At 44.6% G+C, this 17,884-nt stretch overlaps 2 protein-coding genes across 3 annotated transcripts in view; both read left to right on the forward strand.

The window, feature by feature from the left end:
- The window catches only part of LOC120028844 (diacylglycerol kinase delta-like), an 84,926-nt gene extending 76,610 nt beyond the window's left edge, over positions 1 to 8,316 (forward strand). Inside the window, exons 26-30 of the mRNA XM_038974089.1 lie at positions 1,860 to 1,952; positions 2,076 to 2,195; positions 3,130 to 3,247; positions 3,559 to 3,689; positions 6,118 to 8,316. Coding sequence (XP_038830017.1) covers positions 1,860 to 1,952; positions 2,076 to 2,195; positions 3,130 to 3,247; positions 3,559 to 3,689; positions 6,118 to 6,207 — 552 coding nt within the window. The 3' untranslated portion in view covers positions 6,208 to 8,316. The remainder of the gene's footprint in view (positions 1 to 1,859; positions 1,953 to 2,075; positions 2,196 to 3,129; positions 3,248 to 3,558; positions 3,690 to 6,117) is intronic.
- A 280-nt stretch (positions 8,317 to 8,596) lies between these two features.
- Positions 8,597 to 17,884, forward strand: part of LOC120028772 (coagulation factor IX-like) — a 29,071-nt gene continuing 19,783 nt past the window's right edge. Inside the window, exons 1-3 of one of the 2 annotated variants that reach the window (XM_038974012.1) lie at positions 8,597 to 8,693; positions 8,977 to 9,100; positions 9,657 to 9,823. In XM_038974012.1, coding sequence (XP_038829940.1) covers positions 9,031 to 9,100; positions 9,657 to 9,823 — 237 coding nt within the window. In that variant the 5' untranslated portion in view covers positions 8,597 to 8,693; positions 8,977 to 9,030. Of the gene's footprint in view, positions 8,694 to 8,714; positions 8,776 to 8,976; positions 9,101 to 9,656; positions 9,824 to 17,884 lie in introns of those variants that run through there. The other variant, XM_038974013.1, reaches the window with a different exon arrangement.

A 17,884-nucleotide genomic window follows, 5' to 3' on the forward strand; every position in this document is an offset into this window, starting at 1 on the left:
AGTTATACAATACATTTATGTTTTGTTCGAAAATGTGCATATTTAGAGCTGCAAATCCTGGTTATACATTGTGAATATGTAGCAACATTTTCCCAGAATGTCCGGAGATATTTTGGACACTCACCTAATCTGACCAAAGAACTCATCATAAACTTTACATAAAAATACTTGTTGTATGGCAAATGAAAGATACACTGGTTCTTAATGCAACCGCTGTGTTAGATTTTTAAAAATAACTTTACCATAACATACAGCTTGCGTTATTGCGAGACAGTGCTCACCAAAACGGCGGAGAATAGGACTCAACATTTTACACAGAAATACGAAATAACATCATAAATGTTTTCTTACTTTTGATGAGCTTCCATCAGAATGTTGTACAAGGAGTCCTTGGTCCAGAATAAATCGTTGTTTGGTTTTAGAATGTCCATTTCGTCTGTCGAATTCGCGCCACAATGCTAGCCAAGGTTGCTAACATTCCCATCCTCTCTTGGCGCAAAGAACGGAAAACTCCAAAAGTCCCAATAAACTGATAAAACTCGGTTGAAAAAACCTACTTCATGATGTTTTTCTAATATGTATCAAAATAAAATCAGAGCTGGAGATATTCGCCGTGTAAACCGAACGCTTTTCAGAAGACAATGTGGAGCTCCTTCGCGCGCCTTGGAAAACTGACAAAATGGCAGACCTGTCACTCCAAAAGCTCTTGTTCACCCTCAGATCAAGCTAGACACCCCATTTCACCTTCCACTGCCTGTTGACATCTAGTGGAAGGCGTATGAAGTGCATGTATATCGATAAATATAAGCCAGTTGAATAGGCAGGCCCTGACAGAGCCTCGTTTTCAGATTTTTCACTTCCTGTATGGAAGTTTGCTGCCAAATGAGTTATGTTTTACTCACAGATATAATTCAAACAGTTTTAGAAACTTTAGAGTGTTTTCTATCCAATAGTAATAATAATATGCATATTGTATGATCTAGAATAGAGTACGAGGCCGTTTAAATTGGGCACGATTTTTTCCAAAGTGAAAACAGCGCCCCCGTATTGACAAGAAGTTTTTAAGAATTGTTTTCATTTTTTTTTTATACATAGATTTGTTATTTGAGATGACCATGATAAGCAGTTGTCTAGCTGCACTCCCAATAGTTTGGTTTCTGCCACTTGTTCAATTTGTACTCCTCCCTCAATAGGAGCTGAGTTGAAAATCGACCAACCTCAGATTTCCCACTTCCTGGTTGGATTTTTTCTCAGGTTTTTGCCTGCCATATGAGTTCTGTTATACTCACAGACATCATTCAAACAGTTTCAGAAACTTCAGAGTGTTTCCTATCCAAATTTACTAATAATATGCATATTCTAGCTTTTATGGCTTTGTAGCAGGCCATTTACTCTGGGCATGCTTTTCATCCGGACGTGAAAATACTGCCCCCTACCCCAAATAAGTTAAGAGAATCTGTCCACACCTCCTGACCTCAACTCCTCCTTCATCTAATCTACAGATGAAACCCATTCTCTTTAATTTCCTATCATTCATTTACTATCTCAGTGATCAAAGTTTAGCCGATTCCAACAATACATTTTAGAATAAGGGTGTTACATAACAAAATGTGGAAAAAGTGTCTGAATACTTTCTGAATGCACTGTACATCTTAAATTGTATAATGTCATTATGTTTTGTGATTTGATGATTTGTTAAGCACATATGGGCTGGCACTAAATGGTGTACATGTATGACAATCAATCAATCCAATATCTACAGTCACACACATTGAATGCACATTGTACCCCTGCTTCTGTGGTTAACTAAGTGCATCTGTGGTTTGTAATGTGTGTGTGTTCATCTCTGTTCTACACAGGGTCTGAACTGCAGTGTTGTGGTTCAGATGGTCAGTAACGTCAAGGCCCTTCACAGTGAGACAGAGCTGCTACTGGCAGGCAAGATGTGCCTGGTAAGTCTCAAAGCTGTTGTCTGCCTGCCTGTCGGTCTGTCTGTTTGTGTGTAGGTGCAGCTGCATGTGTCTGTGTGTGGGGGGGGGGGTATTATGTTTTTGTAACTGGGTATGTCTTTTCAGCAGTTGGACCCTCCTCAGAAGGAGCAGTTAACTGGAGCCCTGGGAACTGTGGCCCAGCAGCTACGCAGACTCCCAGACATACCCTGGCTGTGTCAGCTCATCGAACCTGGGGATGATGAGGTAGATCTAGATGCGACCACAAACACACACACACATACTATACACACCAGCCGCTTACCTCAGGGCTTTTCAATCTTAGTCCCAGTCCAGTAATACCACACCTGATTTAACCCATTACACTTGTGGGAATTGGTCTATATGGATAGGGCTAAATTGAAATGTTTCTTAGAGAAGTGGAAATATGGAAAGCATCTATAACCATGGTAACAATTAAAAGGGAACCGTTTGGAGAGTATGGGGAAATTATTAGACTAAAGAGAACACAACAGTTCACCTGACAAAAGACTGAATCCAAGCATTACGCTGTTGATTTTATGTGCATTTGTAATTGTTTTCTTTGGAACATAGCCCTGCATCACCGCCTTTACACAATTACTGTTGTTGTTTCCACAATCCAAAAACGGTCCATTATAAATTACAATCTGGTCAGGTGGGCATAATTTGAAAGCTTGTTCTATTGCCAACATGACTAGCTAAATTATAAAATACGATCTTACAGTGTTAGGATTTCATTTGGAGGCTACTTCTTGTTGTGCACGGTGCTCAAGTTCAGAACGGCTGTCAGTCAAAACCAATACAGATCTGTGAAGCAGAGACCCTGAGCTCTGACGTCATGTATAGCATGTTACTGTATAACCACTGCGTTCCCCTTTAGGCACTTATCAGTGTCCAAATCGACTATTTTCAACCCGTTTACGGGTACGAGTGTAAATGGGCTACTTATAATCAAGGTCTTGATGATTGATTCATTGAATCAGGTCGGTGTGTTAGTGCTGGAACAGAGTAAAACTGTTCAACTCTGTGGGTCCATAGTACTGGACAGTCTGTATCACCCAATGTCTAATCTGTCTGGCTGTCTTTCTCTCTAACCTGTCTGTCTGTCTGTCTGTCTGACCTGGCTGGCTTTCTCTCTAACCTGTCTGTGTTTCTGCAGGGACACCTGACGGATTTCTCCAAGCGCAGCCGCAGTGCCAAGTTCCGTCTCGTCCCCAAGTTCAAGAAGGACAAAAACAACAAGAATAAGGAGGCCTGTGCCACTCTCACACTGCCAGGTACTATCTACCTCTCTTTTTCTCGCACTCTCTCACTCTCTCACAGGAATTACTCTGGAACACTCTTTATTAAATCATGTTTGGACAATGACAAATCATGGTCAACACTCTTTGAAAATCACATTAAATTCTTTCTGAGGTCGCCACAACATTCCACACACCATCATCCCTGTAATGGTCAAAGTTAGGATTTAGGGTAGGTTAATCTTATCCTAGAGCTGCGGTTAAGGGCTGTGCAGGGTTGTGGCGTCTCTCTGTGGTGTCTTTCCGTGGTGTGGTTGGGGGTCTGAAGGGGGTCTTGCTTTCTGCAGTGCACCAGTGGGGCACAGAGGAGGTAGCCGCCTGGCTGGAGCTCATCTGTCTCACCGAGTACAAGGAGATCTTTATTGGGCACGACGTGCGCGGCGCCGAGCTGCTGCACCTGGAGAGGAGGGATCTCAAGGTACTGCACACATACAGGCTGTCCCAAATATCTATCCTTCTTCCCGAAGTGTGCACTTGTTTACTACCCTTCACTGATTTGAAAGGAAATTAGTGGCATAAGAAACTCCCACTAGCCCATGCTTCCACCAATCCAATGCTTTTAGGTTTGTGGAAAGTAGTGAAAGAGCAGTGATGGGGAGTAGAGAACTACATGTAGTTCAACTAGTAATTTAATTACATTTTGCTGTAGCTTGGTGGTAGTTTCACTAAATAAAAAATATTTGTAGTGTTATTTTTTTGCTGAGTAGCTAACTACTGGAACTACACACTTCCCTTTTTGCAAAAAGAACAGAAAATACGGGTAAAGTAGGCAAAATTTCTATTCTTTTTCGGCATCAGACCTGCCTAATTTTCACTTGAAACATAGTTTTTGTGTTTAAAGGTCTAAATTACACATTATGTTAACATCTGACTCCAGAGTGTACTTTGTAATTTATGACATTTCAGATTTAGGTATGATCATTTTTCATAAAGTATACTGAACAAAAATAGAAATGCAACATGTAAAGTGTCGGTCCCATGTTTCTTGAGCTGAAATAAAAGATCCCAGAAATGTTATTTCTCTCAAATTTTGTGTACAAATTTGTTTAAATACCTGTTAGGGAGCATTTTTCTTTTGCCAGGATAATCCATCCACTTGACAGGTGTGGCATTTCAAGAAGCTGATTAAACAGCATGATCATTACACAGGTGTACCTTGTGCTTGAGACAATAAAAGGCCACTCTAAAATGTGCCGTTTTGCAACAGATGTCTCAAGTTTTGAGGGAGCGTGCAATTGGCATGCTGACTGCAGGAATGTCCACCAGAGCTGTTGCCAGATAATTGAGTGATAATTTCACTACCATAAGCCGTGTCGAATTTGGCAGTGCGTCCAACCGGCCTTCAGTGTCGAATTTGGCAGTACGTCCAACCGGCCTCACAACCGCAGACCATGTGTATGGCGTCCTGTGGGCGAGCTGTTTGCTGATGTCAACGTTGGGAACAGAGTGACCCATGGTGGCGGTGGGGTTATGGTTGGGCAGGCATAAGCTACGGACAACAAACACAATTGCATTTTATTAATGGAAATCTCAATGCACAGAGATACCTTGATGAGATCCTGAGGCCCATTGTCATGCCATTCATCCGCCGCCATCACCTCATGTTTCAGCATGTTAATGCACGGCCCCATGTTGCAAAGGTATCTACACAATTCCTGGAAGCTAAAAATGTTCCAGTTCTTCCATGGCCTGCATACTCACCAGACATATGTCACCCATTGAGCATGTTTGGGATGCTCTGGATTGACGTGTACAACAGCGTGTTTGAGTTACCGCCAATATCCAGAAACTTCGCACAGCCATTGAAGAGGAGTGATAGAACATTCCACAGGCTACAATCAACAACCTGATCAACTCTGTGCGAAGTGGATGTGTCGCGCTGCATGAAGCAAATGGTGGTCACACCAGACAGTGACTGGTTTTCTGATCCACGGCCCTACTTTTATTACATTTTTGTACCCCCTTTTTCTATCTTGTCTCATCGCTGCAACTCCCCAACCAGCTCGGGAGGCAAAGGTCTTGTCTTGCGTCCCCCGCCAAACCGTGCGTCTTAACATCCGCCCGCTTAACCTGGAAGCCAGCTGTGTCGGAGGAAACACTGTTCACCTGATGACCGAGGTTAATCTGCCCGCCACAAGGACACTGCCCGGCATCAAACCTGGGTCTGAAGTGAACTCACTGCGATGCAGTGCCTTAGACCGCTGCGCCACTCGGAATCGCCCTAGTTTTTTATTTTTTAAAGGTATCTGTGACCAACAGATGCACATCTGTATTCCCAGTCATGTGAAATCCATAGATTATGGTTTAATGAATTTATTTCAATTGATTGATTTCCTCATATGAACTGTAACTCAGTCAAATCTTTGAAATTGTTGCATGTTGCGTTTACATTTTTTTTCAGTATAGTTTGGATGTAGTGAACGACTTGTTGAAAACAACTTTAATTAATGAAACTATTTTTCTTAAGGGTAGCTTTATTGTAGCTTAACTTATTCCAGTGTGAAGTAATTGGTAGCTTGGTAAACTATATCTTCAGAGTAGCTTCGCCAACATTGTGAACGAGTGCACACGTCATGTGAAAGGAGATGGTATTGGGAGGCAGCCGTTCTTTCAGGTGCCAGGTAGAGCTTTCTTATGTTTCACTACTCTGGGGCTTTACCATGGGTGTTTGATTTGACTCCCTGTTCATTGATTTAAATTATTTATAGTCTATAAAGAGCTTGGAGTTTTCCCTGCCAGGTGACCTCTGGGAAAAGTCCTGACCCTACATGGTACATGGGTCCACATGTGTGTCCTTGTGTTTGATCTCATTTGTGTGTGTGTGTGTGTGTGTCCATCCATTGCAGGATTTGGGGGTGACGAAGGTTGGCCACATGAAGCGTATTCTCCAGGGTATCAGAGAGTTGAGTCGCAGCAGCACTGCCAGCGAAGCCTAGGCTCTCTCCTGTACAACTGTGTGTGCTGCACCAGACCCTCTACCTAAACTGACTGTACCCAGCCATGCTGTACCCACACCTCCCAAGCCTTGAACAGCTTGAACCCAACGGGACCAATATACACTCAAATATGGATATGAGTTTAGTCAACCAATAAAATTTACCACAGTGCCTTTCTTCACACCCCATCTCTGCAGCGTCCATGTCTGGGAGCAACCAACTGAACTGCAAACGGAGGAGGCCAAACCACTATCGCCACTGGGGAAGGGTGTTCAATGATGTCAGTTGAGAGAGAGGAAGGTCAGGAGAGATTGCAGGGAATCCAATCGGGCTGACTACCAGGAACAAAGTCTGCTGACAGAAAAACTGAACTACCCAGAATGCCTTATAAACAAACCAGCGCCAGACTCCACCAATTAACGTTTGACCAATTGAACTTTAAATAGTTGATACATTTCAGAAGCTTGTTTGCCAAGTCAAGGAAGATGCAGAAACTAGCAAGGCTGCATCTCGAATGAACCTATTCCTCATATGGGACACTATTTTTGACCAGAGCTTCATAGGTCAAGAGGTAATGCACTGCATGATTCTAGGAGGTGTCTTTTGAACATATAGAGTGGGCACCATAGGTTATATTTCCATAGTTTCCACTGACTGGATCATGGAAAAGACTTATGGAAGAGGCTGAGTTTTTCGTATTGAAATATGCATCTATTTATTTCGTATGCGTTGTACTGGATATGTTGAGTTTGAATGCGTTTGAACCAGGATGTTTCTAAAAATGACATGGGATGCCAGGTAATAGGTTCCCAAAAGAGAAACAGATAGACTGGAAGAGGTCTGAACTACAAGGATAAGCAGCGACAATCAACCAATCACTTCAAACAACCTTCAGCCTTTTCCCAGGTGCATGTGTAATTTCTCTTTCTCCTTATGTCTCTCCTCGTCCCTGTCCTTTTTATATGAATAACAATTACAATTACAACTACCTAGGTTGAATGCGGGGCTGGTGAACTAGACGAAAGCGACGACCCTGCTTTGTGACCAAACGTCATTTTAGAGCGTGATAGGCCCCCGATGTTCGTGTTCATTAGTGCACATCGGAGATTCAGGTAGTCTCCCCGTTTCAAAAGGTTTCCCTCCTACAGAACACAACACTCATGTATTGTAGGGAAAAGCCAAACTTGACCATGCCTTAAATAATCTACAAACTATCACATATCAGGCAGATCTCTGGGTGTGTGCAGCATGTCTTGGCACCCTTTTGGTGTCCATAAGATCACATTTTTCAAACACTGCCTTAAGATTATTCACCTCGGTTAAAGTAGTTTCCCGGACTCAGATTAAGCCATATTCTGGATTAAACAGGCACACTCAATGGAGAATCTACCTCGAAAGTGCTTTTTAGTCCAAGAGTGGGCTCAATCTGGCTCCAAGAAACTGGCCGGTAATGTTTAAGGCCTCTAGTTTTTCCTGACCACGTTATATCCTGAAACTCAAATCAACCGCTCGTCCTTACCCCTGTGGGCACTTGTGTAGATATGACAGGATTGGATAGGTCAATAAGCAATATGGTGGTAGCTCAGTTTTGCCCTCTGACAAGCCAGATGGAATTGTCGCCAATTGCTTATACCTATCCTCTTAGGTCTGCACAAACGAATAGGAGGTAGGGATTAAGGGTTTATTTGGAATTCGGTTAATATCTAGGGTATAATAAGTATGGCCCAGTGTTCTTCCTGGTCAAGTCCCTGGGTCAGGAGAAACTCTTTGGCCTAGTCATGTTCTCTCCCACTCAGTCCCGTGTGGATGTCCAGGTTCTGTTTTATGTCTGGCTGTGCAGCATTGCAATTGTTTTCATTATGGTCTGTATGGTCATATCATTTCCCTCCTCGCAACCTTTGGGGTTGTCCCTTTCTTCTTTGCTTGTCGAGAATCGAGAACCCCTGGGAAGCGGTCTCTTCCCGTTCCAGTATTTATTGATAATTTATACGTTAGAAATAATACTGTATGCTATACCTCTTTTTTCCATGTACATAAGCCCGACCCACTTGGTTGTAAATATGTCTGTCTTGTATATTGAAATACCGCCATCCTGTAATAAAAATTGGATATGTGTGAGTTGGGTCTTTGGACGTGTTTCTTTAGGCAATACCATCACGTGGATTACGTTCAAGATTTCAATGTTTAGCCATGTTTAAAAATGTTTCATTCATAAATTGAAGGTCCAACATTGTTTTTAACATATGGCTTCCCTGGCCACACTAGAACTGCGGCAGAATTTTTTTTCTTCTCATTAAGACATTCAGTCTCATGATTCTTTAGAATCAGACATGAGTATGATGAATAGTGCAAAACTGTCGAGTGCCTTGAACGCTGCCCTGGCCAGTGCCAATGATTCACTGTGTCAACATTTAGAATCTAGTTAAAGATCAATAGCCGAGCTTGTGGGGAAATGCCACCATTTTAGCAGACACCCACAGAAAACGGTAGGTTATTTCTCATAACTAAATCTTGATTAGTGAACCGAAGGGGTAACGTGTGCTCCAGGCACAGAGTAGATATCTCAAAGTATGTACTACATGGACACTGATTAAGTAAAGACAACAATAGGATTCGCAGAAATGCAGACCACTACTGCTAAAGGATTAGCGCTGTCAATTTGGTTGTTTTTACCAAGGAAATTCTATGTGGTAATATGGATAAAGCACTCCTGGTTACCTACTCCAGTTCCTGCCTTTCTTACCATTTTGTAAACTTTTGTCCACACAGAAAAGTCTAGCTGATCCCAGTTCCCTTCCTTCAACTTCTACCTGGAGCGCAGGAATGTCACAGTCTGACGGTTGGCTCCTCACAGTACTTCTGGTCTCTGTCTGTTCCCTGTTTGAATCAAAAGGTAACACCTCACCTTGTAGTCAGAGTGGAACGTGCCCATTTATTGTGCTGTATTTGCAATCGTTAATTAAACCACCTCAATTCCAGCTTACTAGATACTTAATGAGATATTTACGTTTGTGATGGGTGTCATACATTAAAATATAACTCAATTCAGTGATATGATTAAGCTACACAACTAAAACCAGCAAATCTATGCTCTTGAGGCCCTTGTCAATGTCTGGGTTGCAGATGTCAGTATTGTATATGAATGCCACTTAGCAGATACTTTTTTTTTTTCAAAGCAGCTTACAGTACATAGGCCAACATGTTTTATGTGTGTTGATCACTGCGAGAATTGAACCCACAACCCTGCCCTAGTTAGTGTCATGCTCTTACCAACTGAGCCACACAGGACTAAAGCATTGTGCCCGCTCTGGGGTGAAGTTTCCCCTAGGTACAGATCTAGGATCAGCTTCCCCTCCCCCAATCTTAACTTTAACCATAAGTGGGGAAAATGCTAAACTGATTCAAGATCAACGTCTAGTGGCGACTTCACCCTGCTCCACTGTACCCAGTGTTTCTGGAGCAGAGGCATGCAGTGCAGCTGCTCCGAGGGCCCCGGCGGCCCAGGGCCAACTTCTTCCTTGAGGAGATGATGCCCGGCAACCTGGAGCGGGAGTGCTACGAGGAGACCTGTTCCCAGGAGGAGGCTGCTGAGATCTTCCAGACCAAGGAGAAGACGGTACTAGCACAGCTCCATCACATGAAAGCTCTGGTCCAGGGAATGCGCACTGATGCCCTGGAACAGAGCTTATGAACGCTCTGTTTATACTTTGCGCTAACATGTGTCCTATGTCCAGATTTTGACCACATTCTGATTGTGCCCTCATCTGGTCACAGTGGACCAATAAGAGATACATTTTAATACCATGTGTAGACTCACCGAGCCTTGATTAGATAGTGATTGGATCATCTTGACTGGAAGACAAACTTAAGGTTACTTGCGTAACCCCGGTTCTCTGATATTATGAGTGAGAGATCTCACTAGTGGAATTAACCAGAATCTCCTAAGTAGCTTGAAGAACCAATCATGTACATCTATCGAAGCCCTTCACCTCATACTAAAGAGTCACCCGCCTGGCCTCTGAGCTTGCGCGTAGGGGAATGTGGTGAGATGTCTCACTCATAATATCAGAGGACTGGGGTTACACAAGTAGCCTTTAGTTCTCTTTCAATTATTCGTTTTGACATCTCACTAGTGGGATACGGCCAACTCCCATATCGCACACGCTTGCCGAAGCCAGGTACTCTAAATATCAACCCTCGGAGGTCCCGACGCTAAGGACAATATGCACAAAAGAGGACGCAGTGACGTCTAGTCGATAGAACCTCATATAAGTATGAGGGGATGCCCAACAAGCCATATAGCAAATCTCCTGTAAGGAGATGCCTTTGAACAGTGCCCAAGAGGTAGCCATACCTCTGATGGAGTTAGCCCTTAGACCCTCTGGAGGCTGTAACCCCTTGCTTTTATAGGCCAATATAATAGCTTCCACATAACTGTTGACGAGAGAGGGGCACAAAGAGTTGTTTGCTTTTGCTCAAAGGCTCTCGCCCTACCCAGGTTTATGCACAGCATTCGTCCTGGACACAGAGGGCCTTGAAAATCTCTCTGTTTGCTTGGGTCAGCAGATCAACTAAAATGTTATGTCACATGCGCCAAATACAACAGGTATTAGTGAAAGTGAAATGCTTACTTACAAGGTTCCTCAAGGAACCAACAATGCAGTTAAGAAAAACACATAAAAGTAACAAATAATTAGAGCAACAGTAAAATAACAATAGCGAGGCTATATACAGGGGGTACCGGTACAGAGTCAATGTGCGTGGGCACCGGTTAGTCGAGGTAATTGAGGTAATATGTACATGTAGGTAGAGTTATTAAAAGTGACTATGCATAGATAATAACAGAGAGTAGTAGCATCGTAAAAGTTTGGGTAGCCATTTGATTAGATGTTCAGGAGTCTTATGGCTTGGGGGTAGAAGCTCTTTAGAAGCCTCTTGGACCTAGACTTGGTGCTCCGGTACCGCTTGCTGTGCGGTAGCAGTGAGAACAGTCTATGACTAGGGTGGCTGGAGTCTTTGACAATTTTTAGGGCCTTCCTCTAACACCGCCTGGTATAGAGGTCCTGGATGGCAGGAAGCTTGGCCCCAGTGATGTACTGGGCCGTACCTACCCTCTGTAGTCTCTTGCGGTCGGAGGCCGAGCAGTTGCCATACCAGGTAGTGATGCAAACTGTGAGGATGGTGCAGCTTTAGAACATTTTGAGGATCTGAGGACCCATGCCAAATCTTTTCAGTCTCCTCAGGGGGAATAGGTTTTGTCGTGCCCTCTTCACGACTGTCTTGGTGTGCTTGAACCATGTTAGTTTGTTGGTGATGTGGACTCCAAGGAACTTGAAGCTCTCAACCTGCACCACTACAGCCCCGCCGATGAGAATCTTTCCTGTAGCCCACAATCTTCTCCTTTGTCTTGATCACTTTGAGGGAGAGATTGTTATCCTGGCACCACATGGCCAGGTCTCTGACCTCCTCCCTATAGGCTGTCTCGTCATTGTCAGTGATCAGGCCTACCACTGTTGTGTATTCTGCAAACTTAATGAAAGTGTTGGAGTCAGACCTGGCCGTGCAGTCATGAGTGAACAGGAAGTACAGGAGGGGACTGAGCACGCACCCTTGAGGGGCCCCCATGTTGAGGATCAGTGTGGCAGTTGTGTTGTTACCTACCCTTACCACCTGGGGGCGGCGGGTCAGGAAGTCCAGGATCCAGTTGCAGAGGGAGGTGTTTAATCCCATAGTCCTTAGCTTAGTGATGAAATTTGAGGGCACTATGATGTTGATCGCTGAGCCATAGTCAATGATTAGCATTCTGGGTTAATGGTGCTGATGTGAGCCATGACCAGCCTTTCAAAGCACTTTATGGCTGCAGACATGAGTGCTACGGGTCGGTAGTCATTTAGGCAGGTTACCTTAGTGTTCTTGGGCACAGGGACTATGGTGGTCTGCTTGAAACATGTTAGTATTACAGACAGGGAGAGGTTGAAAATGTCAGTGAAGACACTTGCCAGTTGGTCAGCGCATGCTCGGTGTACACGTCCTGGTAATCCGTCTGTGAATGTGAATGTTGACCTGTTTAAAGGTCTTACTCACATTTACTCCGGATAGCGTGATCACACAGTTGTTCCAGAACAGCTGATGCTCTCATGCATGTTTCAGTGTTACTTGCCTCGAAGTGAGGATAGAAGTAATTTAACACATCTGGTAGGCTCGTGTCACTGAACAGCTCTCTGCTGTGCTTTCCTTTTGTAGTCTGTAATAGTTTGCAAGCCCTGCCACATCCGACGAGCGTCGGAGCCGGTGTAGATTCGATCTTAGTCCTGTGTTGATGCTTTGCCTGTTTGATGGTTCGTCAGAGGGAATAGTGGGATTTCTTATAAGCTTCCGCAGCAGCTCTAACCTTTAGCTCAGTGCGGATGTTGCCTGTAATCCATGGCTGCTGGTTGGGGTATGTACGTGCAGTCACTGTGGGGACGACGTCATCGATGCATTTATTGATGGAGCCAGTGACTGATGTGGTGTACTCCTCAATGGCATCGGAAGAATCCCGGAACATTTTACAGTCTGTGCTAGCAAAATAGTCCTGTAGCTTAGCATCTACTTCATCTGACCCTTTTTTTATTGACCGAGTCACTGGTGCTTCCTGCTTAAATTTTTGCTTGTAAGCAGGAATCAGGAGGATAGAATTCTGGTCAGATTTGCCAAATGGAGGGCGATGGAGAGCTTTGTACACGTCTCTGTGTGTGGAGTAAAGGTGATCTAAAGCAGGTATTCCCAAACTGGGGTACGCGCAATGCCGTCGGGGGTACGGCATTTCTTTTCTTCACATTTTCAAACAGTCCATTTATATTTTCCAACGTGGCTATACATTTGGGTGCGGTTTTTTTCTCACCTGAGTAGCCTCGTTTCACTGCCAAAAATAAAATTAAACCATCTAGTGTTAAGCGAAATAACAACACAATGTCAAATACAGGTAGCCTAGTCAAATAATTAACATCCAATCACATTAACCATTACTCTCTCGCAGGAATTCCACTAACGGTCCATGTGAGCATCTGTTCTGATGGCGCAAAAGCCATGACAGGGAGACATAGTGGAGTGGTAACGCGCATGCAAGCAGTTGCTCCCGATGCCATTTGGGTACACTGCAGTATCCACCAGAAGCTCTTGCTTCCAAGGGAATGTCTGACAGCTTGCAAGACGTTTTGGACACTACAGTGAAAACTTTGTTAAAGCAAGGCCCCTGAACTCTCGTGTATTTTTTGCACTATGAAATGATATGGGCAGTGACCATGTAACGCTTTTACAACATACAGAAGTGCGCTGGTTATCAAGGGGCAAAGTATTGACATGTATTTTTTAAATTGAGAGACGAGCTTAAAGTTTTCTTTACTGGCCATCATTTTCACTTGTCTGACCTTTTGCATGATGACGAGTTTCTCACACGACTGGCCAATCTGGGTGATGTTTTCTCTCGCCTGAATGATCTGAATCTTAGAATTCAGGGACTCTACGCAACTATATTCAATGTGCGGGACAAAATTGAGGCTATTGGAGCTCTTTCCTATCTGCATTAACAAGGACAACATACAGGTCTTTCCATCATTGTATGATTTTTTTGTGATCAAATTAACTCAAGCTTATGGACAATGTCAAATGTGGTATAGCGAAGCACCTGAGTGAGTTGGGTGCGCAATTACGCAGGTACTTTCCTGAAACAGATGACAGAAACATCTGGATTCGTTATCCCTTTCATGCCCTGCCTCCAGTCCACTTACCGATATCTGAACAAGAGAGCCTCATCAAAATTGCAACAAGCGGTTCTGTGAAAATTGGATTTAATCAGAAGCCACTGCCAGATTTCTGGATTGGGCTGCGCTCAGAGTATCTTGCCTTGGCAAATCGCGCTGTTAAGACACTGATGCCCTTTGCAACCACGTACCTATGTGAAAGTGATTCTCCGCCCTCACTGGCATGAAAACTAAATACAAGCACAGACTGTCTTAAATCATTATCCACACACAGACTCTCTCCAATACAACCCAACATTGCATAGTTATGTGCATCCTTTCAAGCACACCCTTCGCATTAACCTGTGGTGAGTTATTCATAATTTTTTATATGTAAGATGGTTAAATAAAGAGCAAAATGATTGATTATTATTATATTATTATTATTTGTGCCCTGATCGTATAAGAGCTCTGTCACTTCCCACGAGCCGAGTTGTGACAAAAACTCACACTCATTCTTATGTTTAATAAATGTATCGTATAGTGTGTGTGTGGCAGGCTTACAATGATGGCAAAAAACAACATTTGAGGGTGTGCTGACCCTGGTGCTAGAGGGGGTACGCAGCTGGAGGTTGAATGTTTGAAGGGGTACGGGACTATAAAACTTTTGGGAACCACTGGTGTATTGTTTTCTTCCCTCTTTTTGCACATTTAACATGCATGTAGAAATGAGGTAAAACGGATTTAAGTTTCCCTGCATTAAAGTCCTGGCCACAAGGAGTGCCGCCCCGAGTTAACTTTTTCCTGTTTGCTTATGGCCGTATACAACTCATTCAGTGCGGTCATAGTGCCAGCATCGGTTTGTGGTGGTAAATAGACAGCTACGAAGAATATAGTTGACAACTCTAGGTGGATAGTGTGGTCTACAGCTTATCATGAGATACTCTACCTCAGTCGAGCAAAACCTCAAGACTTCTTTAGATATCGTGCACCAGCTGTTGTTTACAAATATACATAGACCGCCACTCCTTGTCTTACCAGAGGCTGCTGTTCTATCCTGCCGATACAATGTATAACCCTCCAGCTGTATGTTATTTTCATGTCGTCGTTCAGCCACGACTCAGTGAAACATAAGATAGTACAGTTTTTTATGTGCCGTTGGTAGGATATACGTGCTTGTAGTTCATCCAATTTGTTATCCAGCGATTGTACGTTGGCCAAAGTACTGATGGCAAAGGCAGATTAGCCACCTGTCACCGGATCCTCACAAGTCACCCCGATCTCCTGCGAATTACGGGGATGAGGGCCTGCTCGGGTGTCTCGTCCGACTCGTTAAAAATGATTTGTCCAGTTCAAGGTGAGTAATCACTGTCCAGAAGCTCTTTTCGGTGATAAGACGGTAGCAGCAAAATTATGTTGTTAGGTTCTTATTTTTCAGAGTAAATAACTCACGGACACTAGAGAAGCTTTCACCAAGTTTAATTCTTCCCAAAGGTTCTGTACAGCTGTATTCAGACACCAAAACATTTCTCTCCATCAGTTATATACATCCTACTTAAGACACGCCTTCTCTCCAATCCTTACATCTTATGGTTCAACAGAAAGAGGGTAACAGGATACCAAACCCTTATTACTCCCTTAAGGGAATCTGTCCTCACCTCCTGACCTCAACCCCTCCATCTAATCCACAGATGTCCATCTGTCTCCCCTGTATCAACACGGTGCCCTGCTCCCGTCCCCAACACATTCCACAGCTATCTGTCTTTCTACAGAGGCCCAGTCTCTTTCTCCTTTGATTATAAGCGTCTTTCCTATCATTTATTTAAAATCTCAATGTTCAAAATGTCGAATCCAACAATGTACAAGATAAATTAAACAATATGAAAAAACAAACAAAATTGCACGGTTGGTTAAGAGCCCATAAAACGGCAGCCATCCCCTGCGCCGGCTTCTTTCACACCGTCTACTTAGTAACGGTAGTTGACAAGGCTCGTCATATAGCAGGAGAGTGATCTGCGCTATCCAGAGCTTGCCTTGCCATTGAGGGGCTATCAAGATTAGGTATAAGCCTTTTTCCCTTCAGTCTGGCCAGAGTGGGGAGTGAGGGGAGGAAAAGTGTAAAGCAACACCCTCATCCAACCCCAGTGGTGCGTCTCCTGCTAGCACGAGAAACAACAGGCAGTAAGCGTTTTCTTGTGATGCGAAGAGCTCTACGGACGCTTAACCCCATCTCTCCCAGATATGTTTCACCACTTGGGGAAGGAGTCTCCAGTCCCTTAGATGGGGATTCCCTCTGGAAAATGAGTTCAGTACGCCCGAGACATGAGCCGTGTGTATGGGCAGTAAGTGTGCTCTGCGCCAAAGAATAATCCTGGCAGATAGTCTGTGTAGTCAACCTGTCGGTTGATGTTCGCCACTACACTTCATCGGCTGTGCCTTGAAAAGCAAACTTCAGAAACCTCCTGTGTACTGGCAGAATGCTTAAGTGAAAACGAGCGTCCTGCAGGCCAACTGAGGTGACCGCCTTGACCACAGCTCGATCAACTCTCGCTCACCAGTGATGCCGGAGCGACCTCAGGTAGCTATGGAGAATGTATATTTTTCATTGTCCTTGGCATGACGCCTGGATACAACAGAGGCTTTTTTTTAAAATGGGAAGTGTTGACACACTGGAACATAGGGACGGTGCTTGCTGGCGACTGACAATTTGCCATCCTGCCCCAGCTACTTTAACTGGGGGGAGAGCCGTGGCACAGAGGGCATAGTGGATTCCCTCCATCTTCCTTGAGAGTAAACGCATGAAAATGAGTAGCTGCACAAAGGGTAGGATTTTATGAGCACCAATGTGCCTCTCCCCCATAGTGGTGGGAAGAAAGTCTGTGCACCACCCGAGAGGAGGCAGGCCAGAACACGGAGTGAACTGTTGGCTACCCTGAACTGTGGGGTAGATCTGGCAGAAAGTTCTGGTGCCAGCTAATTGCCCTCTCCCTGCCACGCAGCTCTGGCTTGTGGAGGGGTAGGCCAGGTAGCCACCATTCCTTGAAGGCATCGCCGGAGTTGAAGGCATCGCCCTCCTTTCGAAGTTCTCATGGCGGCGACACCCGGCCCAAACAATTCCTTCGGCTCGAAAGGAAAAGTGGGTGAAGGTTCTTGGGTTAGCCATCAAAGATGTCAGCCCATGAGGGCGGTGTCTGTGAGGCAGTCTCCCCGCTCGAGTTAAAAGTGGGAGACAAACTACGTTGGGCTGCTCTGCGCACTCTCCGGTGGAGGTTGTTAGCAGCAAAAACCCTGCAATGGATGCATGACCGGGGGTCGTCAAATGCTGCTTCTGCGTGTTCGACACCCAGGGAGTGTGTGTCCTTGCCCGAAATGGTCGCCCCCGCATAGGCATGGATGTGCCGGAGCTGGGGACTTGCTTGGTGCCCTCTGGGCCGAGCTAGCAGGTTCCATGGCTCCAGAAAACAGCTAATCCGAGAACAAAGTGAAGCCTAACCAGCATTCGCCACTTGAGCTAGTAGCCTAGCTAGGTAGCACAGTGCTCGCCAGAGAAGCTAATCCTTTAACAATGTGAACGTAGCTAGCATTCACCACGTGGACTATTAGCCTAGCTAGTTAGCCAAAAGGAAGCTAGCGCTAACTTTGTCCTATGTTGGTCTTGCGACAAAAAGAAACGTGGCTCTCAACCGATAAACAGTGACGCTAGGATGGTCGGCCTAGTCAACGCCGTTAGTGGGTTGAGCTAAACGAGAGAGCTAACTAGTAATTCCACCCCTCCAGCTAGCCGTGTGACACTAGCTACAAAAGGGGTAAAAAATGAAGAAAAGCAGTGAAGCAAACGTTTTGTCACCAAAGCCCCATATACTACCCACCATTGCGACTTGTACTCTCTCGGTGGCTGGCCCTCGATTCATACTCGTCGCCAAACCCACTGGCTCCAGGTCATCTACACGTCTCTG

Source organism: Salvelinus namaycush, chromosome 34 (genome assembly GCF_016432855.1).
Source record: "Salvelinus namaycush isolate Seneca chromosome 34, SaNama_1.0, whole genome shotgun sequence".
NCBI classification, from domain to species: domain Eukaryota; kingdom Metazoa; phylum Chordata; class Actinopteri; order Salmoniformes; family Salmonidae; genus Salvelinus; species Salvelinus namaycush.